Raw genomic sequence first — 27893 nt, 5'->3', positions numbered from 1 at the left:
ATGGATGGATGGATGGATGGAGTACGGGAGTGCATGGCAACCCGAGGCTTAACCGACCAAGACACCTTGTACTGCACTTTATGGCGGGAAAAAATTCCTAACAAGAAATAACTTGTAGGCTGAGGAAACCCATTGTAAATGGAAACACTCCTCTTGAAGAAGAAATATTGATTACGAAATAAAAGAGCTTTTTATTCTAAATATTTTATTGATCATTCACAAATTTACTTAATTTCTGGAAGACAATATACAATGGATTTATGATAACTAAAGTAAGAGATGTATACTTGAGATTGCAATGTATCTAAATATCTCTGGAAAAGAGCGTCGATTGAAGTACCAATCTTTGTAGTTGAAGCGACATACGCAGCTGTTAGGGAAACCTAACAATGGAATGTAACGAAAATGCGAGATGAAAAAAATAAATTGTTGACAAATACTTGTATTGTTGCAGTCATACTTACTGCAGTAGTAACTGCAGGAAGTATGATTGAGATGTCATACTATTCAAGAATTCTAAAAGGTTAGAACTCCAGACACCATTGTATCCAGTTATCATTGTAAGGGGAAGCATGAAGACCAGGTTTTTAAATTATTATTATTTTTTTTTAGATAGATCTAGGAACATTTTACACATTCACTAAAAGCATGGTTAACGGGGTAATAAGCCCCACCTGTCCACCCCTTGAATCTGCCCCAACTTGAGATAACATACCGGTCATGAAAAATGCGTCACGAGCTCTAATCATACTACTAGTAGTGCAAGCGTGGGAAGCGCCTCTGGTGGAATCCACGAATGACGTCACTTCCGTGACCGATCAAATTTACTGGGTAGAAAGTTGGAAAAACTGCGAGCCTACTGTTAAAATATTCACAGCTCACCACTGTATATAACAATAATATTATATAATCACTGTTTATAGGGATATGATTAAAAATAAAACAACAACGTAGAACTAAATGTTAAATATTTAAATACTGAAAATTTTCAGAATTGTTATTAATTTTTCGATTTAGTTCATTTCAGTTTTAATATCTAACATTTATATAAGAAGCTTTGAGTCTATAATTAGTACAGCTGTTACCGAAAACCTAAGATCATCTGGTATTATAAGATCATTTACAAAAGAAAGAAAAGGCCCAATGTGGACAGTGTATATCCAGTTATATTGAAAAAAGCAGCATGTGGTTTTCATATTCATTTTTAAGTTAAAAATCTTGCTGCTGGGAACTTAATCTGACCCTAAATTTCTCATAAGACTTTAAGTTTACCAGTCACTCAAGTATACTTTAAGGAACATAATTCCTACAATTGGCAATATCTTGGTATAATTGGCAATATATTAATTCTATTTTAAGTCTTTAAAATATTAATAACATCTACATATCTGTAAGAAAATAATATTAAATCTAATTAATATTTAATTATTGCAATTATATGACTTACATATTCAGCATTATATTTTTAGGTTACTATGGTGAAAAAAGAAATGGATGGAAAGCTCACTTTAACAATAAACGGATGTAAACCTATAACTGAGGTAGATTGCTTGCTGTGGGCAATAGGACGCAAACCACATACTGATGTGCTGCTTGAAAATACAGTAAGTCTAATTGTTTGTATGTAATTATCCTTAATTAGCAGTGGTAATATTGGAAAGGAGGCATGTTAGTTAATCAAAAAGTATAGTTCATGAAAAATTATAATTTATTTGCAGGAAATCCACAATTTGTATGCATTGATTTTGTACATATACAGTAAACCCTTGCTAATCTGGTTATGGTTAATCTGGATTGAAATATGAAATATTCTGTTCACAGTTGAGTACTTTGAAAGACACACGAAATTAGGAAGACATGAGTAACTCTGACTGCGTACTGATTTTCAACTGCACAGAGAGACGGAAATACATTATATTGCATGTTGTTCAATATCGTTGTTGACTCTGAGTCGGATGGATGTTATTGCTTTTATCGTTTCATTTGTGCACTTCTTTATACATATGTGCATAAGTTGACATATGTTATATAATTATGGGTTCTAAAGAATTAAAAAGTGGAATAAAAAGAAAACATGTTACTTTAACTATCATTAACAAGCTCAAAGTGATAGAACAACTTAAAGCGTTCCTGGGGGGAAAAAAAAAATAGCTGAAGAATTTGGTATTAGCCAACAGGCTGTGTCAGATATTAAAAAAACAAAAAGAATCTATAAAGACATTTGCTTTAAAATTCGATGTGGGGAGTGATAAAAGTGATAAAATAGACAGAATCAAAAAAGCCAAAAGAAGTGTTGCTGGAAGAAGCTATATTTAAGTGGTATTCATAGCAACGATCAAGTGGTGTTGGCGTGAGATGCCAATGCCCCCTGATAAATGTATAAAAAGACAATACATTTATTCATCTATTGATAGAGTAATGTATTGTCTTTTTATAGTTTTTAAATAAAGGCTCTGCAGTGATATTTTTTTTATTTATTTTCATCAGGACTATCTATATCATTAATTTTCCATTTATTTGTGTTCTAAGTTTTTTTGTCTTTTAAGGCTATCTTTTGCTTCACTAATCTGGATTATCACTTAATCCAGATGCCCCCCCCCCAATTAATCTGGATTAGCGAGGGTTTAGTGTATATTCAGAATCAATTGCAAAAGAAGTCAGTCAATTTTATTCAAAGGAATGCATGATTTGTGTGTATAATACTGTAGATACACTTACCCACAAGAGAAATTTATCTGTTTGTAACTAGGTGGGCTGAGAAGTGGAAATCGAGGTTTAACATTGCCAAATGCAAACTATTCCTTATGGATAGTACTAATCTCAGATTTATTGTAATAATTGTATGATATCACACTAAGAGTAGTGGAAAATGAAAAAGATCTAGGGGTAATTGTGCAGTTAGATATGAAGTTTTCTGAGCAGTGCAGATAGGCTACCAGGACAGCTCATGGAGTTTTGTCAATGATATACATGAATTTTGAGCAGGGATAAGGAGTTGATTATTTGATTTTACAAGGCATAGAGTACTGCATAGAGATCTGGAAACTTCAATTTAGAAATGATGTTGGGCTTTTGGATTGGGTGCAGCATAGAGCAACAAGATTAGTGAGGGAAGCAAAAAGGTGCTCTTACCAAGGAAAGGCTTCAGTTCTGCAAATTGCAGCATCTGGAAACTAGGCACCTGTGAGGAGATATGACTGAGGTGTTTAAGGCTTTGAATGGAGTAAGCTCAGTGCTGATGGAATCCTTCCTCTTTCTCAGACTACACACATGAGGGAACATAAATTCAAATCAAAGAAGGATGGTTGGATGTGTGGAAATTTGCTGTCAGCCTAGTAGGTAGTTTGAATAAATGCAAGGAAGATCCAGACAGACTGTCAGAAGAGATGGACAAGTGAGAAATTGGTAGTGCCAGCTCTCTCTCTCTTTTTTTTTTTTTTTTTTTTTTTTTTTGTTAATGCTGTATAAGCTTACTTTCTTACATCATTTGTACTATTGATACTAATACTAAAACAAACATGATCATATCTCCAAGGCTATGTTAGAAATAAAAATGCTAATTATATCATGAAGCTGAATACATCAAATCCATACAACATTAGGTTGTACTTGGTAAGGTGCAATTTTATACCTGACTCCCAAGATAACCAGCAACTAAAATAAATGGCAATCCTGAAAATAAATTAGAAAAGAAGAAAGGTGACACTCATTTCTGTCACACAAATGCATGATTCCTTGCCCAAGGAGATGCACTCTCACACTCATCAAAGGATGAAGCCACTTCCACAATAAATGAACTAAAAAGAAAAACGACAAACTCCAACCATTACTTCATTAAGAATGTGAGTTCCAAAAGGGTCATATTTCAGTCGTTGATGGCTATTCAACCAAACATCAACAGATTTACCTATATGATCCAACAAAAACAGTAAAAAGAATGAATGAAATTCAAAAAACATATGGCATTGTGATGGCTATGTATATTATGTTTTTAGAGTTTGGTTTATTTTATTTTAGCTTATCTATTGTGAAAATAGCACTCATCCTTTAGTGGGTGCATCTCCTTGGGCAGGGAGTCTTGCCAAATGTGCTTATCAGCTTTCTTCTCTAATTATTATTTTAAGGATTTTAAGTGGGTCATAGTTTATCATGAATGTCAGCGGGTATCATGACTGCACCTTGCCAAATATTGCCTGATGTTTCATACTTTTGACATATTCAGCTTTGTGGTATGATTTGAACTTTTATTCTATCATAGTTGTAATTTGAAATTTGTGCACATTTTTACATACATTTTTAAAATTATTTAAATGTACAAGTTAAAAATAACCCTGCAACCTTCACTAAAAACTTTAAAAAAATATAGTTTTTCAGTCATTTTGTGAACTGAATCATAATGATACATCATGTGTACAGTTCAAAATAACAGTGATATTTTATACACTTCACCTGTTCAGGAATCTTCTGTTTTATCCTTTTTGGCCATAAGCTGTATTAGTTAATTTTGGATACTTTTTCCAGATGATGATCTGAGATGAAGAATGCCTGTTGTGCTCTCGCTTTAACATAATCAAATTTTCCCAGTACCTCCGTGAAAATTACAGAAAGCTATCTATGGAATGCCATGTTTCTTTATATAAGCTGTGTTACTGCAAAGTTACTGAAAAGCATCCACAACATTATGCTAATGCAGAATCTCTTGTTGAAAACACTTTTGGAAATAACTTTTCAGTCATGTTACCATTTTTTATTCATGATCTTGTTTATATAGTGGCATGTTAAAGTTGCTCCAATCTGATGAACCTTGATTATCATTTGAAATGTTTAAAACTGATAATGGAAATAGTTTATGCAGAGAAAATGACAAAATTCTAGCTTTTGGAGTAAACAAGACAATGCCAATCATATTTTTCTCCATTGCACAACAGTTTGGCATGGGGAAATGTATTAAAATGGCAGCTCTTGGTATCTTTTGAAAACTCATTACCATTCATTTGGCAAACTGAGCCTTTTTCAATCACATCAAAAGTCCAGCTAGTGAGCATCCACCCATATAGGAAGTGATGCTCGTGCATTACTGGCACACTTTAAAAATCACTTTGTTGCCTGTTACATCAAAAGTGACTACTAGATGCACTGAATTCTGTCCTCCTTTGCACAGCTTCTACCATTAAAATACTGGTTTCTTGAAAGTTGGAGATTTGTAGAAGATTAGGAAAAGGTGAAAACTAACCCACTTATGAAAGAATATTATCTTGGCTTCCAACAATTTATGATAAATAACAGCATAAAAACTAAAACTGATTTTAGCTAATTATTGAGGAAGCCAGGGTGCACCACCTTTTTGGAGATGTTTTTAATTTAATTCAGTTTTAGATTAGTCCTTAATTAATTTCCCAAAATTTATGTTATATTTTGAAAACTTTTACCTAGATTAATATGTGACTTTACATAGGTGAGGGTCATAAAGAAATAAGGTTTTATTGATATTGATTTCATATATCAACACTAGGTTTATGACCTTTATCCAATATTTAAAATTTTTAATGTTTTATAGATTAAATAACTGATGGCAATAACTGTTAATGACAATCACATTCTCTGTTTGATGTATGCATTGCTTTTTTGTTTTATGCTTACCTTAGATTTTCTGATAGATAAGTTGTATAAGTTCCCTATAGGCTGGGGGTAGCTGACTGTGTTGTTGAATATCTCAATTGGGACATACAAAAGTTGGGATGGGGGATAACTGCCCAAATGCCTAAAAATACTGAGAAGTATAAATCTGCCTTGAAAGTCGAGTATTAGTATGAAATGACATGGTATTGTAATTCTGTTTTTTAAGAGACATGCCTGTCAGTACAGCTATCATTCCAAAATGCAGTTCTATCATAACTTTTCCAGATTTTAGAGATTGTATTGTATTGGTTATTGTACCATAGTTAAATCATAAAATATTGTGGGGAAAGTTCTGTTTTTATCCAAAATATTTTTTTACTCTTTATATATTTTTTTGAATACTTGTACTACTAATTATGAATTGCACTTGCATATATTTAGTAATTCTTATTTTCAAAAGGGAGTAGAGGTGAATGAAACTGGCCACATCAAAGTCAATGAATATCAGGATACAACTCAGAAAAATGTATATGCATTAGGAGATGTGTGTGGAAAGTGGCTACTAACACCAGGTGAGTTCTTGTTAGTATTGGTAATGGCCACATGGTGGCCATTACTAATATCTTAATAAATTAATAAGCTAATACATTAATAAGTTAAGTATTTAACTTATTAATGCATTCTACTTCTAGCACTAAATTGCAACTCATAAAGGAATGCATTATGAAATGAAATGAAAATTAAAAAGTTCAATTTATTACTGATAAGGGGTTTTAAAAAAAGAAAAAACCTTTCAATTTGCTTACTTGTAAATTTAGGTTTGAAGATGCTCTAACACTCTTGAACCAAATATCCAATCAAGATAATTTATGTACCATTTAAAATCTTCTTACTACCAAAAGAAAGATATTTGTGAATTTTGGTAATCATGACTGTAGATTATGATATAATTTCTAAATCTTGTTTTGTCATAAATTAAAATTATTTACTTTGAAATTTTGTCCACTGAACTATGCAGAAAGGTTTTGAAATTTTTATTTTTATTTATTTTCTATGTACAGTAGCCATTTTAATAAACTTAACCCTGTGATGGGCATATATGAGAAAAATGTGTTACGGCAGTCATTAAACTTAAATAAAATAAAATTATCTACCAGAGTGACATAGTGCCAATTTTACTATTCCTTAGTTATTGTAATATCTTTCGATCTACTTCATTAACTGTTTTATTAACGAAGAAGTTTGGCCACATAGAAATAAAATAACATGTTTTTAATAAACCTTATGCATGCAGTCATATAAAAATATATATGAACTTAAAATTAGTGTGGCCATTCTATTAAATTCTGATAGTGCACTACTGTCATGTGCTTTAGGAGCAGCCAAAATAGTTGACATATCAACGTAAACACTGAACACCAATAAAGAACATGGGAGTTTTGTCTTCATAAGGGTAAACAATGGATACTCATATAAACAATTTGAGCACCAGTAATAAGAGAATGTGGGAGTTTCATTTTCACATGTGTTGCAGTCCTCTGTTCTCAATGGCACAAGCCTTAGCAACACACAGTTTCTCTAGCAACAAATTCTATTGCACCAAAGAAGGGAAGCCAATTTTAAATATTTATTTGTGTTCATAATAGAATTTTGTTATAAAATAAAAATTAAAAAGTTAAATTTATTACTGATAAGGGGTTTTAAAAAATTAACACTTGGAAAAATCATGTTATCCTCTATGATGGGAGTGGCTGCATCCACTAGAGGTTAAACTAACATTTTAATGTGTAACTTGACATAATTTGGCTGCTGAAAACCGACCAGTTATTTCGTGTAGTCTAAATTTTGACTACATTGGCTTAGACACTAAGCAAGTTTGAGGGTCTCTTTAAGGTCATAGTTATTTTTAAATAATTCATTATTAATTTCAGTTTTGAAAATAACCTCTCTCTCCTGCATTAGACTGATAAATAAATATACTCTTAGTGCAGTTTTTGGAAGCATTAGTTAACAATGTAATGACATCAAATTTATCAACCTTAAATAGTATATCCCTACGAATTAAATTGCACTAATTCTTCATAAATTTGAACAGACTAAACTATTGATGCTTGTTTATCTCATAGGAATGTGAATACATTAATTATTGTTTTATACTTTTCATTCTGTTCTTTGAGACGTACACTCAGAGTATCTAACATTTTATAGAAAGTGTTTACTCAGAAAGGAGAATACAGTTTTCCTGAAAAATCAACATCATTTCCTATTCATATAGATTTATCAAAGTACTTTCTTGACTGTTTTTCCTTTCCATTCCTATTTTAATATTTCATGAAAATGTCTCCAGTACATTTGTCCAATACATATTCATTAAGGCTGAAGAGTGAAGCATAATATTCATTCAGGTTAGTTTTTTTTTTTTTTGTATTTTGTATTTAAGAAGTAATCCTTTATCAGCAAGTCCTTTTAAATAGCACAATACACTGCTGTCTCTAAATACATTAGTTCCTTAAGTTTTTAACTTCTCTATTGGTGTCCTGATTCAGGAATTTGTCTTCAATAAGGCTATCCAAGCAATGGATAATAATAGTCTCTAAACGAGCTGAAAAGCTTGTAGTACATACAGATTTTGATACCTTTTATTTGAAAAACTTCTTTGACTGCAATCTTTGAGTTTAAGAAGTGAAAAAAAAGAGTCCTCCAGACCTGTACACAGTACTCAAGGCGTGGCCTGACCATTGCCTTATACAGAGGGACAATCACCTCCTTTTCCCTGCCAACAAAATTCCTATATATCATTGACAAAACCCCATGACCTGCCCTGGCAGCCTGTCTACATTGCTCAGAAAACTTCATATCTGACTGCACAATTACTCCCAGGTCTTTTTCATTTTCTACCACCTTAAGTGTAGTACCACACAGTTGGTACATTTCTCTGGGGTTACTTCTACCCATATGCAGTATTTTTGCATTTGTCAAGGTTAAACTTCAGTTGCCACTTCTTAGCCCATCTGCCGAAATTATCTAGATCCTGTTGCAGTAGCACACTGCCATTACTGTCATTAACAACCCTGCCAACCTTTGTATCATCTGCAAACTTTGACATTAAGCCTGATATACCTTCATCAATATCATTGATAAATATACAAAACAACAGAGGACCCAACACTGAACCCTGTGGGACTCCACTAATAACATTAGTCCACGAAGAGCAGCACCCATTGATTACCACCCTCTGTCTTCTCCCACTCAACCATCCTTTTATCCATTGTAGCAACTTACCCTTAATACCATTCTGCTCCAAGTAGGTTGGTAGTTGGGCTCAGGTAGTTCGGGGTTGCAAACCCGTACCTGTAGTTAGGACCCTAACTGCAAAAATCACAATATCAGTTGAATCTTTAGTAACATCAAGTTTTTTCTCCAACATGACTTATTGAACATCTTGATATAAAAAGCAGTTATCTAATCTATTTATCTAGTATTTCAGTGCTGTCATCCTTATTTACTCTTTGTACAACAGTTGACTTATTATCACTAATCCATTTTGTCTGTGCCATTATTCATTTAGAATAAACATACAAATTCTAATAGCAGTTTATAGATAAGTATCATTTTACATTTTCTAAGTTATACAGGATTAATGGTGTTCACTTCCATTTTTTTCATATTATATAAAAACATAATAAACACATTGCATTCCTAATAATTCTTGTTAATTACTACGACCACCTTTTAAATAACTTGCTCAGCTTGTCAAGTAGAATAAATTGTAAGTAGACTCATTCCAGCTGATAAAAACTTGATAGCTAATAAAAGACATTTTACTAGCATCAAGTGATCTGGTTATTTTTTTGCTTTGTTAAGTAAAATCTGATCAAATTGTTGTTGGGGCCTTTGAGAATTTGGTAGTTGGACTCTTTAGGACCCTTCATTTTCTCTAAGTGATTGTTTCTCTTTTGTTTGATCTTGATACCTAATTATTCAAATAGATATCACTGATTGCACTAAAATCGCTAATTTGTATTGATATTATAGTGGCAATAGCAGCAGGTCGGAAATTGGCACACAGACTGTTTGAGAATCAACCTTTGACAAGATTGGACTATAGCAACATTCCATCTGTAGTATTTAGTCATCCACCTGTTGGTACAGTAGGATTAACAGAAGGTGAGTTTTACTGAAATTTTCTTTAATATAAGCATTAAGAATAGTTTTTCATCAGGTGCATCCCCAAACCATTACTTCATGCATGTCATCTGTTGCTGCCACATAGTGCACTGTTTCTATATAAGGGAAGAGCCTGTCATTACAGTATTCAGTAGACTGATGTTACACATAAGGAGTGGGCCAGAGATGTGACCTGACTTCCAAAGGGAACTGATTATTGGGGTCAGATTAGCAAGAGGTAGAGCATTTCAGACATTGCAGCCTTTGTCCATTATACGTGTGTCCATTGTGTGTGTAGTAGACTAACCACGAAAGAACCAGTGTACTGTCCAGCAGAACAGGTGTGGTGTTCTCAGTATGAGGCTTTCAAACCCAGAAGCATGAAGGAAGGGATTCATATAGTTCCATTGTTTCTGACACCCATTTATGATGGCAGTTTTTATGAATCTTTGTAACCCTGAGACAGAGGGTATCAAAGAGTTGCAACAGGATTTGGACTGGTTTGATGAGCATTTTGGTAAGATCTTCATCCTCTCATGGCCACCTGATCCCAGCCAGTTGCAAATGTTCAGGACACTGTGGAATGGGCCATTCAGTTCCTGGATTGAGCATTGCATATCCAGCAGTTATGAGATGATGTGTGGTTTGCATGGGTTACCATAAACGAGGACACCCTCCAGGCTGCACATGTTCAGTACTATGTTCCTACTTACTACCTGGTTGTGCTACCATTTCAAAACTATCTCGGTTTATATGGGATGTATACAGTTGCAGGGTCTTCTAATTGTATTCACAAATGTGTTAATGTGAATTACATTGCTTGTATGATATGTATTGATTGTTGGAGGTGCTTCCTATAAATGGCAGCACTACAACTTGGGGCGCCTCCGTAGCCAGGTGGGAAGGAGCAGTAGTGCGCAGCACACGCTTCTTGATTAGACCGGGGTTTGAGCCCGTCACCACCAAATACGGAGGATGCGGAAAGGTCAAGGAATGACCACCGCATATCCCGGAGCAATATGGCCTTAGTTGCTAATGCTCCTAAAAACCAACCAAACAAACCAAAACTACAACTTGGACTGTATGTCGCAGTGAAAATGACATAATGACATTTTCTTTGTAAGAGTAACATGTTATCAAATTTTTTTTCAACAGCAGTAGTGAATTAACATGCTCCCATTAGGCAGACTGGATCTTGGTGAATATCAGTTCAACTTTCACCTCTCATGGAAAAATCTGATGATAATGTGCTACTCTTGAAAGGAAAATGACAACATTTTCAAAGTATGTCACTCCCAGTTGGACTGCTGCCATCTTACAGGAGGTGTCGCAAACTGATTCACGTCTACAAGTGGATAGCTTTCGTGTTCATCGACACTTTTGTGAAATATAAATTAGGAGACATTACAACTTCAGTACACCATGTATAGTGTGTTTGCATATAATATTATATTAATACAATGATAGTTTGTATATATAATTTATATATGTAGCTAGCATTTAAGTGTAGCATGCATGTATTTACTTTTTCAGAGGAAGCCATACACAAGTATGGAAAGGAAAATCTGAGAATTTACCAGTCATCATTTACCCCTTTATACTATTCACTCACAGAGCAGAAATCAAGGTGCCTGATGAAGTTGATATGTATGGGAAAAGAAGAAAAAGTACGTTCTATGTAATGACTTCTAGTTTTTAGTTTTTAATATTTTCAATTTTTTCAATTTTATAAACAAAGCAACTAATTTAAAACTTGGATGTGAAGAAAAGGTAAATAAATGTGTATTCATCTGTTTATATAGTATATGATAATACTATGAGAATATTCCCACGTGTGCAATGCAATTTATTCCTTACATTTTATGGGAATAAATTCCAATCAAAGGCCACTTGCAGTGAATATGCACACACGCGTGCGTGCGATCCTTGTAGTATAAAATGTAAAATTAAAATGTTTATATTAGCAGCTTGTTTGTTATTTGGTTTTTAGGAGCATTAGCAACTAAGGCCATATTGCTCCGGAGATATGCAGTGGTCATTCCCTGACCTTTCTGCATCCTCCATATTTGGTGGTCACGGGCTCAAACCGCAGTCTAATCAAGAAGCATGCGCTATGCACTGCTGCTCCTGCCACCTGGCTACGGAGGTGTATATATTAGCAGCAAAAAATGCTATTTAAATTTTTTTTTTTTTTTTTTTTTTTTTTTTTCCTGATATTTACACCCAAACATGGCAAAATTTGTCTTTTGTAAACACATTTAAATAACTCAAAACTTAATTTTACAGATTGAATAAAGTTATATAACTGAATTAAAATTTAGCCATTATGATTGAAATAAAATCCATTTGAAGTTGAAGAAAGATTAATGCAGAAATTGTATGCCAGTTGCTTTTTACAGTGTACCACTATGTTATTATTCAGCATTTGAAGGATATTAGTATTAGCACTTTTAGACCAACTGCTTGTTATTGTTACTGGTCATAAAATGCGAGGAATCCAGTATTTTGCTTTATTGCCCCACCCCCAAAAAAATTCTATATAATCTATATTCATTCTTATATCTCCCCATTGCCAGTGGTGCTGATCCAGATATCTATTAAATTTTGCCTACTGCTGAACAACCAGGGAGACAGTTAATGTTAGTAGTTGACAAGCTTACCAAACATGAAATTGGAGTCCAGCTATTAATTTTCCTAAACAGTTTACATTTATGCCCCCCTGCCAAGTTCCTTATATTACTTAATATGAAGCCACAGAATTGCTTGACTTTAAAGCTCTGTAATCCATGTTTTCATAATCTCTCTTTATATGGACATCTCTCTTCTCACCAGACAATCGCTCATCTTCAGGCCCTTACAAGAAGTTCCATATCTTTTTCAGGTGCAGCCTCTGGATCTGAATATAGTATTCTAGAGGCAGTCTCACTACACTTCTTTAGTTTAATGTCGATCTCTTTCTGCCTATATGCAGAGATACAATAAATCATTGATAAAACACTGTGTTCTTTCCAGGCAACCTGTTTACACTACATGGTAAACTTTCATGTTAGGTTGTATCATTACATACAAGTTTCTCTCTCATTTACACCATATTAAAGCAGCAAAAGATGTAGGCAAACTGTTGGTCATAATTATGAGAGCATCCTTGGATTAAGGGGAGATCAAAGGACAAAGTGAGTAATTACAAATCTGTAAGCTTTACTTCTGTTCCAAAAAAAAAATAATGGAGTCAGTAGTTGAAGCAATGCAGGATCATCTTGACAGAAATGGGGTTAAATTACAACATGGATCTGTAAGTTATGGGGGATATCTTGTCTGACCAATCTGATTAACTAATATGACACAGTAACAAAGGGACAGGATGAAAAAACTAATTTTGACACCATATATATAGATTTCAGTATAGCTTTTAACACTTCCACATGAAAGACTACTGTACAAATTGGAGCAGTGTGCTATTAGAGACAGGTTGCTACCGTGGATAAAGGGATTTTGAGTAGAAGATAAGGGTAGTTATAAGTGGTCACTGCTCTTCTTGAACTAATGCTATTAGTGGAGTCATTCAAGGTTCAGTGCTAGGACCCTTAATGTTTTCAGTATTTATTAACGATACTGATGGAGGCATATCAATAAAACCCATTGTTTAAGTTTTCAGATGATACAAAGGGTGTCAGCATAGTTAATGTTGTTGTTTTTATTTGTTTTTTTAGGAGCATTAGCAACTAAGGCCATATGGCTCCGTGAATATGCGGGGGTCATTCCCTGACCTTTCCGCATCCTCTGTATTTGGTGGTGATGGGCTCGAACCCCGGTCTAATCAAGAAGTGTGTGCTACACTTCTTCTCCTTCTTCCTCTGCTCCTTCCCACCTGGCTACGGAGGTGCCAACATAGTTAATAATAGGAATCATACTACTGCTGAAGAACCTAGAAAAATTAGGCAAATAAGCTGAAAAGTGGCACTTGAAATTTAACATTGTGAATACAATGAAGAAAGTGAATCAGATCAGTCTCTTATGCACTGGGTGTGGGAAAATCATGGATAACCCAGCTGATATTGTGGACAAATTGAATAGTAGGTACTTTACTGACAAAAGACCTTTCATGCTGAGCAGAGGCAGTGTGAGTGAGGTTGAGCGATGTGAAATTAGTAATTTCGAAATTAGAGACTGTTTATTAGAAAAAACCTTAGAGCATAAAGGCAAGTAAGGCTGCTGGAGCTGATGGCACATACCCAGTAATTTTGAGGGAAGCTCCCAGGGAGTGTACTGAACCATTGAGGTTAATTATGAGGGCATTTTGGACTCGGGAGAGATTCCTTTGAATTGGAGAAGTACCAACGCATTGGCAGTATATAAAGGTGGATTTAAGAGTGAAATTGGTAACTACAGACTATTTAATCTGACTTCAGTGGTAGGGAAAACCTTTGAGGCAATGATTAAGAGTGCAATCCAGGGATATTTAGATAGAAATGACATTCTGAAGGACTTTGTTTCCTTAACAAATCCATGTTGTGTTTAACTAACTTAGGCTATTTTGAGACAGTTACTTGTGAACTGGCTGTAGGGAACAGTTTTGACATAGTTTATTTGGATTTTAGCAAAACATTTGACTCAGTCCCTCATGAAAGATTAAGTTGGAACATATTGGGATTACTGGCAAGATCCTAAGATGAATGGCTGCAAGGCCGAAGGCAGAGGGTTGTGATTAATGGATATTCTTCAGATTGGTGCAATGTCAGGAGTGGAGTCCCCCAAGGATTGGTTCTTGAACCACTGTTGTTTTTGATTTTCATAAATGACACCAATGAAGGGATAGAAGGCATTATGTTAAAATTTGCAGATGACATAAAGATTGGTAGCATCATTAATGGTCAGTGCCAAGCAGCAATCCTTGAGGATGACTTGAACAGATTTCAAAAATGGTCAGAAAAGTGGCAGCTTTTTTTTTAATGCAGCAAAATGCAAGGTCCTACACTTACGAAATAGCAACCCCAAAATAAATTATACACTTGCTGGAGTTGAATTAAAAACAGTAGAGGTAGAAAGGGATCTGGGAGTTATAATAAGGGCAATACAAAGTTTTCTGAGCAGTGTAAACAGGCTGGCAGGAAAGCCCATGTTGTCATATCAATGATTTATCAAACGTCATCCTGTAGAGATATGGAAGTCATATAATCCCACTGTATAAGACAATTATAAGACCACATTTGGAGTACTGTGTTCAAGTATGAGGACCTCATCTGTAAAAAGACATTGATTTTCTTGAAAGGGTCCAAAGATTGGCAACTTGCATGGTGAGATCATCAAAAGGGTGACCATATGATGAAAGACTCCACTTACATGTGTGTTACAGAGCTTGACAACCAGGCACCTCAGAGGTGACCTGATTGAGGTGTATAAGGCTCTGAGAGGGGTTAGTAAAATGAATGAAGTTGGAATTTTCACTGTTATAAGGAATTCCAGAACTAGGGACCATAAATTCAAATTACAGGAGAAGAGGTTTTGACTAGATTGATTGCAGGAACAAGTTGCCTTCACTGATAGTTGAGGCTGGCAGTTTGAATAAATTCAGAGGTCAACTGGATATTTACCTGTGTGAGGAGGGAAGCACATAATTTGTATTTTCTTATTCTGCTGCTTTTTTTTTTTTTTTTTGTCCCCTTTGTGTTTATCTCCACTGACACTGAAAATGTCCAAATCATTCTATAGGAACTCAGTTTGACTTGCATCTTTAGCCATCCAATCTTCATCTTCACAGTGTCTGCAAATTTCAACACAATACAATATATTTCCTCATTGATATAATTCAAGAAAATCAGAGCCAAGGGTGTCTGTCCCTAGCTGCAGACCTTAAGGAACTCCAAATATAACCCTCATCTGCTCTGAAGAGTGACCATTAATAACAACCCTCTGCCTCCTATCCTTCAGTCCACTTTAGGAACTTGCTTGTAATTCAAAAGTCTTTCAACTTCTACAGCAGCCTCCCATGTAGAACTGTGTCAAATGATTTGCCAAAATCTAAATACTGTATGTGGTAATCCTAATACTGGATGTTTCTTTCATCCAACTCCCGTGCGACCATATCTTAGTTGTAGAAAACACCTTTTCAATGTTTACTACAAACTGTATATTCGATGTAAACTATACTTTGTCATAATACCATAAATACCATTTTATTTAGATTTAAACAAAATAATGTTTTATTACAGGTAATTGGACTTCACATGATTGGTCAGGGATGTGATGAAATACTTCAAGGATTTGCTGTAGCTATAAAGATGGGAGCAACTAAACATCAGTTTGATGACTGTGTTGCTATCCATCCTACAACAGCAGAAGAACTAGTAACCATGCGCTGAATGTAAGCACTCAGTTTATTCTGAATATATCAATAGAATAAGCATTTCAAAGTAAAATAAGCCTTCAGTACAGAGTTGTTTTGAATAATAGCATATACTGAAGCCCTTAATTTGCTTGTGTTTTTATCATATTTATTTTTTTTGTATTTATTGCAAATGTTTACATGTTTCTTACATATAAGTTATAAAGTACAAACTAACTTTATTTCAGGGTAAGAAAAAAAAGCACAACTCTGTGTTAAGAGATACATAAAGTGATTTATTAATTTGGAATTTTTTCAGAATTTACAGAACACCTTACATTACAGCACCTTTTTTGTCTTCTTTAGAGGGAAAAATAACTAAATTATATTTAAGACCAAAAATAATTGTAAAATTACTACTCAGTCTGTGAGAGCGAGTAGAAGTACAAACTATCTTATCACTTGCTGTAGAAAGACTAGAAAATGAGAGGAACGATAGGTACTTCTACCTACTCCTGCAGTTTGAAAATATTTTCAATAAAATTACTTAATAAAATTAACCACTAACACAGTAATACTGCTTGGTCACTAGGAGACACTGCAACTGTCTCCACATGGCGAGGCTAGAAACCTGGTTGGAGAAGTCCTTCACAGGTTTTTGGCAAAAAGAAGCAAACATGAACAATCCACGAACAAGCTCTCCCAAAATGGGGAAATGACAATCTGGAGATCTACTTGTGGAAATGATAAACTCATAACTCAGAAAAACTGCTTGAAATCTCTACTCTTGGAGGAATACCCAAAAAGCTCTCTCCTCATTCTACACTTAATATCTCAAAAGGTGTCATTTCAGAATGGGATTTGCTTGATGTCCTAGATAAGAAAATAAAACTTTAACTCCATGACCAAGGGGTAACAGACATGAAAAGAATAGTCTCCTTATGAGATGTGGAAAATTTATCCTTACGCATAATGTAATCCTTACCTTTAACTCACCTAATCTGCCAAAAACAATAAAAGCTGGCTGTTTAAACTGGAAAGTCAGACCATTCATCCCAAACCCAGTAAGGTGCTTCAAGTGCCAAAAATATGGGCACTTACAGATTGTCTGCAAAGGAATAGCCCATTTGTATAGTATGTAGCTGCAAAGAGCATACACATACTGACATATGTGTATACACATATCATCCAAACACAAAAATGTCCAAACTGCCAAAAAGGACTGTGACCAGTGGAAAAAAAAAAAAGAAGAAAATACAGCAATATATAATCACACATAAAATTAGCTATCAAGAAGCTAAAAAAAAAATATACCACTACTTTCAACTAAACCCACATATGCTCACATTGTTCAAAGATAAAAATAACTGTAGCATCCCAAACTGTTTAAGTCTCGAAAGCTCTCATTAGCCAATTGGGGTCATCCCTCCTTTCTGTATTAAAACCCAGTACACAAGTGGTGTGGCCACACTGTGCCAAAATTTAGAGAGTGCAAAATGCCCCGAAAATTCACTGATTTGCTGTAAATCTCAAGTTGCGATCTTCTGAAAGTCACGATATGAAGGCAATCTTACATTCCTATTCAAGCAATTCGGAAGAGTTCGGATTTCAGTCATTGTGCATTCGAATGAATAAATAATATATCTGATTCTTCAGGGGCTCTCATACGTTGTTTCTTTTTAAAATAAAAATAAAAAAGTATTTTTCAGTTAATATTAAAAGTATAATGCACAAACTTAATAGGAAGTTGGAGAGGGTGCCCCAAAAAATCTTGCACAGGGTGCTGATAGACTTGGGGCCATTTCTATCAGTACACAACTAAACACTGCAATAAACATGCCAATATCAATCGCTCAAGGCTCAGGCCATACATCACAAACAAAAACCAAAATCTAAAGAAATTGAAACTTTGAATGTAAAGGAACCTGATACAGTTAACACAGACAGAAATGTATACTGGAAAAACCAGCGTTTCCTAAAAAGGGGAAATAAAATAATTATAAGCAGTCAGCATTTTGGAAAGAAGCAGAAAGATGCTTGCAATCTTGTAGAGGCTTTCGCAGCAACCTAGATATATGTGATCTCCTTGAAAAGTAAAATCCTAATGAATTATGATTACAGGAAGCCAACTTAACATCTTAAATCAATGTCATGCTTAAATGCTACAAAATTTACAAGAAAGATTGAGTTATCCCAAATACACTTCACAGAGGTGCAGCTATTAATAATACTCTCATATTCCAACAAACGAAATAAACCAGCCATCCAATCCAACCAAATTCCACTGTAAAGACCACTAGAAACAATTGCATTGTTTGTTTATCTTTGGCATTGTTTTAACAGTCGTCTCACTTGATCTTCTGCCAAATCATACTTAGTCATAAGAAGATATATATGACTTGGTAAGCCAGCTTCTCACACCTATTATATGTATATTTGGAGACATTAATGGGAATAACCCACTGTGGAATCACTTAATCTGGATAAACAAGGGCAACTCATTGAAAAGTTACCAGGCAGGCAGAATCTTGCCCTCCGAAATACTAGTGCACATATATATGCATTTCACCACTGGGAGAAGTTCGGTAATTGATTTATCAATATGCTCTCCAGTTCTCTATCTGCAAATAGTTTGGACAATTCACAAAGACTGAAATAAACAGCTATCACTATCCAGTAATCTGTAAATTCCTAATGGACACCCCAAACTATGCCAAAAAAGTACCCAAATGGAAGTTTCACAAATCTAACCAGGTTAGGTGCAAAAAAAAACTTACAGCTTTTTAACATGCAATATATTCTTTTCTCTCAAGAACACATTGCAGTAAGTTACATCACTAAGCAGATACTTAGTATAGTAGAATAAATTCAATTCCTAAAACATTAAGGAATATCCAACAAACCCAAAATGCTGGTGAAATGAAAACTATAATAAGGTTAAACATGAAAAGAATAAAACTTATTCTGTAAATTCTCCACCACCAGCAATTTAATCTAAAACAAAAAAAAAGAGCTGGGGCAAATGTGTGACACAATATGAGAAGGCATGGAAAAGATTTACTTCCATAATCACAAGATCAACTGATATTCGAATGTGTGGGAAAGAATACAAAAAATGTATGGCAAGCATTCTCCTCCTCCTATAACCCCCAATATTGAGCTGGAATTGGACAGGACATTTCAGATGCACGTGGTGAAACTTTCATTTAGGATTCATCAACAAACTCATATATACCTACTTTTCAGAAGACAACATCACTAGCAGAGCAATTTCATCTCAGTTTTGAAACTAACAATCACACTCCATATAATTGGCCCTTCACAATAACTGAACTACATAGGACTAGCTGAGATGAAGAACAGTGCTGTAGGTATCAATATGTAATTCATTTTCTATACATTGAGGAACTCAGTGATCACTCACTTAACACACTCTTATGCCTGTACAAGAGAATTTGTTGAAAATACATATCCAGCAAACTACTACTACCCTATTTCACTTACAAGCTATCTAGGAAAAATACTAGGAAAAAAAATCATAAATGCACGATTAGTTTGGCTTCTTGATGTTCAAAAAATCACGAATTAAGCTTGAGTATGGTTTTTGAAAAAACAGATCCATTCTAAGTTTAATCATCAAAGCAGAAACAAACATACAAGATGCCTTCCTTAGAAATAAACATTTAGTCATTAATTGCTTTGATGTTGAGAAGGCCTTAAATACAACCTGATAATATGGAAAACTCCACAATCTTAGTATTAGAGGTTATTTCCCAAAGTTCATTCAGAACTTCCTGGATAATAGGACTTTAAGTGCACATCTGTAATGTTCTTTCCATAATTTACATCCAACAAGGATCAGGGATCAGTCCTGAGTTCCACTCTGTTTGCCATTGGAATCAATTCAGTTACAAAAAATATATCAGTTACTGTAGACACTTATTTGTATGCTGACTATATATGTAATCCTATCACACATAAAATATTCACATTATTGAGTGATAGCTACAGGGTGCAAAAAATAAAATAGAAACATGGAATAGAAATAATGGCTATCGAATCTCCACCATAAGACAATTAGAATTTACTTCTGTAGAAAATGCAGTTTGCTTCCTGAACGTGAATTAAGTCAGTTATTCAGAATAATTTGAAAGGTTAGTTTTTCTTCTTTTTATTAATGGTAGTATTTGAGACAAATGTTTATTATGCTAAGAGAGTATTTCGATCTGTTTTTTTTGCATTGTAAAAGTTTTGCAATACAGCTTTGTTTATTTAATTTTTTCAAAGTAATTTCCTCTACATTCAATACTCCTCTCCATCCTCCAAAACCAATCTTTAAACAAGTTCTGCCAAGTTTCACTAGGGAGTAAAGCACATTCATTGTCCCAAGCCCGTAGAAGGTCCTCATCACTGGAAAACCGCCTCCCTTTTAGCTTCATTTTCACATGCGGGAACAGTGCAAAGTCGCAGGGAGCAAGGTCTGAACTGTAGGGAGGGTGCTCGAGAAGTTTCAGTCCTGTCGTGGTCAAATATTCGGTGCAGGCTTTGGCGCGTTGAGCTGGAGCAGTATCGCGATGGAGGTACCAGGTGTCCATTCTTGACTTTGGCCGCAGGTTCTTCATAGATCCAATGACTTTAGGCAGGCATTGTTCAGTATACCACTTAGCTGTGACTGTCTTCTGCGTGTCCAAAACGACACGCAGAAGACAGTCACAGCGTGTCCAAAACGACACGTTCCACAATTCCACTCGATTTGAAAAATACAGCTATCATTTTCTTCTTTACAGATCGGGATTTTCTGACAATTACGGGTGTGTCGTCATCATCAAAGACCCAAACTTTGTTTTGAGCCTTGGTCGGCAGATCGTAATAGTACAGCCAAGTCTCGTCACCTGTCACGATGTTGTTCGCATACCGAGATTGTCCCTTAACAAACTTTTTTAATATCTCCCGGCACCAAGTCACACGTCGTGTCATCTGCTCTTCAGTCAGTTGATGCGGCACCCAGAGAGAACAAAGTTTCTTCACGTGCAAATGATCTTGCAGAATCGAACGAATTGCTGGTGCATTTAGGCCCAAAGTATCCTCTATCTGTTGGTAGGTCACTCGCTGTTTTCGTCAAGCATTTTCCTCACAGCAGTAACGTTTTCCTCTGTAACTGACGTTCGTGGCCTTCCCGGCCTCTCAGAATCCTCCAGCGTGAAATTTCCCCTTTGGAATTCTCTATACCACCTGAATATCGTTGTACGATGTGGACAATCATCATCTAGTGAAAGAGTAATTTCTTCTAAGCACTGGTCTATGGTTAAACCACGCACGAAATTATACCGCAAAACTGTCCTTATCTCATTTCGTGACCACGATGCCATCGCAAGCACTTTACACTCTCACTACTAATGAATAACTGAGCCCATCGACTTGGCACGGTGGCTACTATGCACGTATAAACATGTCTCAACATGCGGCAACAAGCAGCTTCCTGTGATTCATTGTTGCATCATATTGCAAAACTTTCCTAGTACCCTTTGTATATCTGGTGAAATGTTGAATTAGGAGTAATGGGTTTTCTCGGAAACCATGAGTGATCGAGTTTAGCCATTCACTTCCATGAACCCAATTTTCCATAACATATATGGTTCTCTTCATTTCATATTATGTTTAGTTTAGTTCCAGATTCGGTAAGAATAATATCGCCCCGAAACTGTGATTTATTATTTTTCTCGGTAAAATGTCAACAAAAAGAAACAGCACTGAAATGGGCAGAAACCAGGAAGAATGGAATATAATCAAATTGATATTATTAAGAAACTAGATTTAGCAGCAAAAAGAAAAAAAGGTCACAACAAATGAAACAAAACACAATTGAACATGAACATTATTTTAAAAAATTACTTAAAATTTTTTTCCTCATAATTTGTGGTATACATGCATATACCTATCTGCATATACATGCATATGTAAATGTGCGAATTTTTATGTATAAGTTGTTGTTGTTATTATTATTATTATTATTATTATTATTATTTATTTTTTTAAAATTAAATTAATTTTTTTTTTTTTGGATGCTATTTAAAGTATTTTTCTTTTACCTTAATACATTATAACAGAATTTATTTAATTTTACCTTACATTTGATTGTCCGGAAAATTTTGCTATCCAGAAGAGGTCTAACATTAATTATTCCGGATAACTGATGCTCTACTGTAATTAAAAGAAAAAATAAATAAAATCTATGAATCAGTTGTCTAAAAAAATTAAATATCCTCAAAGCCATATCAGCCACAATGTGGGGTGCTGATTGCTATACATTGCTACACTTATACAGATTACTAATAAGATCTCAAATTGATTATTCTTCCCAGTATATGAGGTGTGGCAATAAAGTTCCTGGACTGGTGTAATAAAAAGAATACGAAGTTGAAGGAGTTCAAAAATGATTTTAAAATTTTCAAAGTATTCACCACCTGATTGAATACACTTATTACACCATTCTAAAAGTTACTGAAAAGAGTCAGCAAAGGCATCCAAAGAGATGATATTCAGTTTGGTGGTTATGTTTTTCTTTATGTCCTCAACAAACTCTAATCTCTTTCCTTTGAGGGCAGTTTTCACCTTGAGAAAGAGGGAGATGTCTGTTGGTGCTAGCTTGGAAGAGTAGGTTGGATGGTTGATCTGTACAATGCCATTTTGCCAGAAATGTCTTCTTTTTCTTGTCCAGTATTAGGCCTAGTGTCCTGTTATGGTCTCTCTCCATCTTTGCAAGGGTCTGCCTCTGTCTCTCCTTCCCTGGGGTTTGTAGTTTAGTATCTCTTTTGGATAACATCCGTTCTCCATTCTCTACATGCTATATCCATTTGTTTCATCACCAGAAATGTCTTCACAACAAATGTGGAATTGGTGGAGGCATTGTCGTGCAACAAGAAGCAGCTGCATTTCTCTTGTAATTGTGTCCTCACCTGGGAAATATGCTTCAATAGTACTTTGAAGTACTTGGAATGCAGCATTGGCTCTTTCCCCTTCAAGTACAAATTCCTTGTGAATCACATCCCGTTTGTCAAAAAATGTGATCAGCACCATCTTGATTCTGGACTTCGGTAAAAAAAATTTTTTGGGCCTTGGTGATTTGAAGTCCACTGCATGTACTGAGGCTTTGTCTCTGTCATACTGAAACACACAATACTCATCTCCAGTGACAATACAGTTGATAAAATTAGGACTGTCTTGAAAATCTGGATGAAATCTTTGCATGATTGACACTCTTCATTGCTTTTGTGAGGCACAAATTTTGCACATTATTTCCTTTTCCCTGAATCTTCTCCTTATTCATATCCAACTCATCAGTCGTTATTCTGAGGGTCAAACGACAATTGCTTGCCACAATTTTCAGAACTTTTGCAACTCTGTTCTCATTTCAAGGGGTCGACGGATGCACACTTCTTGGATTATTGCGAAGATTCTCATGTCCATCTTTGAACTGCTTACTATTCAAACGCACCAGTGTGACAGAACATTTCATCACCATAAACAGTTTTTTTTAAAATTTCACACATTTCTGTTGCAGATTTTCCCATCATAAAGCAAAATTTGATATTTGTTCGTTGCTCCATTGCAAATCCATGACATGGAACATTAATGCTACTAATAAAACTGGTTTGTTACTTGCAGCCTGTCAGCCTACTGAACAAACTCTGTACCACCATTTGTTGGAGGAAGTTTGAAGTACAATATACCACTTCTGTTTATTTTCAAACTCTTCGAACATGAGTACAACAGCACTAGTCTGGGAACTTCACTGCTGCACCTTGTGTGATTCTGCTGAACAGAGTGCACTGAGATGGCTGAATCCCATCTCTCATGGTATTAATTGTTCAAAAGAAATTTGCAGAAGCACTTCATCTTTGCAGAAAAGTCCTCTTATTAAAATATCTTGCCAAAATTAAAAGTATTCCTAATCACTCATTGTGCAAAATACTTTACAATCCAAAATAGAAAAACCTGTATAGAAATAAGCCAACAAAAAACAAACCAATCGGTATACATCTCCATAACTTGCTAAATTGCTGGCAGCTAAATTTTGACAGGATAGATTCCAACCTTACTCCTGTAGATCATCCCTGGTTCAACTGTATGTTGATATGTGATAAACACTTCTTAGCTTGAGGGGAACCAAGATTTCAGAGCAAACTGTAAGCAATTACATGTTGCTTGTGTGTTTTTTGTTCACTAAATAATCCAAACATATTGCCAAAAATCACATATGAATATTTTTATTAGATAATATAGTAGCTCTGATCTCCATAATCTCCATGAATGCCAGTCACCAAAATTTTAACCCATATGCTGAATTAGTCCAGTAGGTAATGTACTTGCCTAAGAAATAAAGGGTGTTGTTCAAATGCTGTTTGTCGTCAGCCTACTTACTCTTTGCCATTGTACGAATTGAGAAGAAATATTCAAGAATTATTGCTGGATAAGTCAGATCAGTTTTCGAAATTGGCTATATATTTGACAATTAAAGGTACATAATCAGATGAGACAATTAGGAGTACAAAAAAAAATGCTGGGTTTTTTGATAATTCCAAATTTTGAATGCCAGATTTATGAAGTTCTACCATGTATATATATATTGTGTGTGTAAATAATATTAAATATAAATATTAAAATATTTAAACATTTTTTTTCTTAATTTACCTACAAAAAGAGTGAAAATCATTGCTTATATTTTCATATAACTCTATCACATTTGTCATTTTTAGGCTTGAGGTAACAAAACTGATGTTAATTATTCCAGAATTGATTGACTTGAGAAGAAACTATATCCTCTTTTTCATAAAATATTTTATATAATTATTGTCTTAGTTAAGAGGACTCTATGAAAAGTCTGGTATACCTTGAGCTGGAATATAATTTTAAAATATTTGAAAGCTTACGTTCTTCTTTATATCAAGGTGTTGCTTTTATTCTAATACTAAATTTAAAACATGACATATATATTATATCAAAAAACATGACCTTCTCTCCCCATTTTATTTTACAACAATTGGGAACCCCCTCTTTCTCTTATAAGCTTTTTTTTTTTGTATCCTTTTTGAATAAGGTCTTTTTTGAGATGTGTATAACACACTATAACAAGAGGAAAGTTAAAAATAGTTTGTGCAATAGTGGGTGAGGCAGTACTTTGTGCATGCACTCAAATGCCCAGTAATCAGATATTAAGTATGGTCACTTTATCGAATCACAATGTAGCAGTATCTATAAGGTTTCAAGAATTAGTAATTTCACATAATTGTGATGTATATCCAATATATATTGGATATACATCACAATTATATCTCATACATCACTATACATATAATAAAATTAAAAAAAGTGAATTCATGGTCAAATTAAGGGCACAAAAATGCTAAATTCAGAAGCTTTGGGACAATTCAAAGGCATGGAACATTCATTTTTGTAGCTTCTGATCTACTATACATATAGTGGAACCTTGGTACGAAGAAATGAATTGCATACAGAAAACGCTATAAATTAAGCCATATTTTAAAAGCAATTGCCATCTATGAAAGGATCGTGATTTGAAAATAGACTAATTTGCAAACAGGTTTAGCAATGATTTTATATTCAGTATTCTTAAATAACTTTATACCACTGGTTAATTTAGTAATACAAATGAAATGTTTTGAATGAAGTGGCTTTGGCCGGTTTGTAGCATCAAATGGAGCTTTACCTATTCTTGCTGGAAAAAATTAGACTTGTTTGATAATTTCTCTGTTTAAATTTCTTTAAGATGTTTTCTTCATCTAAAGCAGCCTTTGTGGTACAGTATTCATATGCATTTAAAAATGGGTTTTAACAAAACAGACTTTTTATATGTGAAGGAATTATAACTCATAATTTAGCAACATGCCAGTATTTATGGATTTCTGCTCTAGTCAATATTAAATTTAAGAAATTTATGAATCTATGTAATTTCAGGTGAGTGTGTACATTATTAAACATTTCCTTGTTCTCATGTATGAACTGAGAATTGGTTATGCAAAGTATATTGTCTAAATAAACAAACAATTTTAGAAATAAAAGGATTTAAAATAAATTTCTTCAATTTTGGAGAGATATAACTTTGGTAAAAGAGTGCTAAGGCCCATGGGCAGCCAGTAGATGGTCTGCTAATAACTTTGGGAATCATGTTTGTAAGCATGATTCCGAAAGGTGATCTCATTTGTCAGATAATAGATTTCCCCAATTCTATACATCTTGCAAGGAGTTTAGTTCTAGATTCAAGTGAACACAGTATCACAATCAAACAAGAAAGAGGACATCAGTAGTAAGGAATGCATGGACATTAGTGTACAAAGCAGCAGTCTAGTAAAACTAACCTATTATTTTGTGCAAGGTTCCCATTTTTAATATTGTTAAATAAATTATCTCTGTTTTTTATGGCATTAGTAACTGTATCACAATATGGTTTTGTAATCTTGTAAATATACAAAGTTAATTAGGAAAGCACTGGGCTTCTATAAAGAAAAACCTGTCTTATTGTTGACAATCTTTATGTAGTTTTAAACTATCAAAATCGTGTTGTGATATTAAAAGTCCTAGATTTGATTTATTTAAGAAGGGCCACAGTTATGTAATCACTCTTAAAGAAAGAAAAACTAATTTTTTGTTTTATCTGTTTACTTTGTAGAATGGTATTTTATGGTTGTCAGAGATACTGTTAATAGACTTTGGTGAAATAACTTTTTTATCCATTACAACCACCACATCACCTGTAACAGCACATTGTTATTGTTATTTCTTCTTAGGGTGGAAAGAGCATGGCATTCATGAGTGTTTAATGCAAGTCAGGATAGCAATATTTTTTTTGTTAATAACCTCATTTATTTCTTAAATAATAATATCCTTATTGGTCTGCTAGTAACAAAACAACAAAAATTTGACTTCTGCTACTACCTGCTTCATTAGAAGAAAATTAGGTGGTAGACTGTAATTACAACCTTTTTCAAGTAAATTTATTTGATCTTGAATAAGGCCAAGGAGAACAAAATTTGACATGTGAAGTTTGGTTTGATTCATTGTTACATGAGGGCGCTGGCAATTGGATTTGTGTAAATTACAGTGATGCATAAATTCTGTCTTTGGATAATCTGGAGCTTTACAACTGGTATTTCATGCTCTTACTTTGAATTGTGAATTCACTTTTGCCAGTATTAATATAATAGATATACAGCACAATTTTAAAAATTACTATTTTCCAAAACCTTACAGATATAACTGTACACCAAAATTCATGATATCATAAGCAGCATCTTGATATAAACAAGAAAGTTAAGCATTTAAATATTTAAAAAAAATTACTGTCTGAATTATTCTGTTCACTTTTGAATGTTAATGCTTAAAACAAACATTTTTAAATATATTTTTTTTATAAAAACAGTCAAAACTTTTTTTTTTCTGTAAATTTAAAGATTGTACAATAAAAGATATGTATAATTTTTTTTTTTGTGATTGTTTAATAAACATTATTTCTGTAATAAGCTGAAAAGCTTGGATAGCTGCAGTCCCCCTTTATTAATTAAGCAAGCAAGCAATTAATTAAAATTACTGAGGCCATTACCAACATTGCCCTTACGGCAATGATGGTAATGGTCTCAGATAGTGTTTGAATGGCTTCTCTTAAAGGTTTAGAAGAAATGCCATGCCAATCTATGGCTTCGAGTTGCATAGACATTTCTGTTGAGAAACTTAAGTCAGATCAGTTTTTGAAATTAGCTATACATTCGAC

General features: G+C 34.2%; 1 protein-coding gene across 2 annotated transcripts in view; it reads left to right on the top strand.

The window, feature by feature from the left end:
- Positions 1-25009, top strand: part of LOC150078256 (glutathione reductase, mitochondrial-like) — a 52920-nt gene extending 27911 nt beyond the window's left edge. For both annotated transcript variants that reach the window (XM_090385086.1, XM_090385085.1), the window contains exons 8-13: positions 1470-1604; positions 6080-6191; positions 9655-9786; positions 11320-11453; positions 15996-16147; positions 24865-25009. In XM_090385086.1, the coding sequence (XP_090241212.1) occupies positions 1470-1604; positions 6080-6191; positions 9655-9786; positions 11320-11453; positions 15996-16145 (663 nt within the window). In that variant the 3' untranslated portion in view covers positions 16146-16147; positions 24865-25009. The remainder of the gene's footprint in view (positions 1-1469; positions 1605-6079; positions 6192-9654; positions 9787-11319; positions 11454-15995; positions 16148-24864) is intronic.
- Positions 25010-27893: the final 2884 nt, after the last annotated feature.

The sequence above is a fragment of the Mastigoproctus giganteus genome, chromosome 11 (assembly GCF_048544385.1).
Source record: "Mastigoproctus giganteus isolate SK-2022 chromosome 11, ASM4854438v1, whole genome shotgun sequence".
Taxonomy (NCBI): domain Eukaryota; kingdom Metazoa; phylum Arthropoda; class Arachnida; order Uropygi; family Thelyphonidae; genus Mastigoproctus; species Mastigoproctus giganteus.
This window is presented reverse-complemented; position numbering and strand designations above follow the sequence as displayed.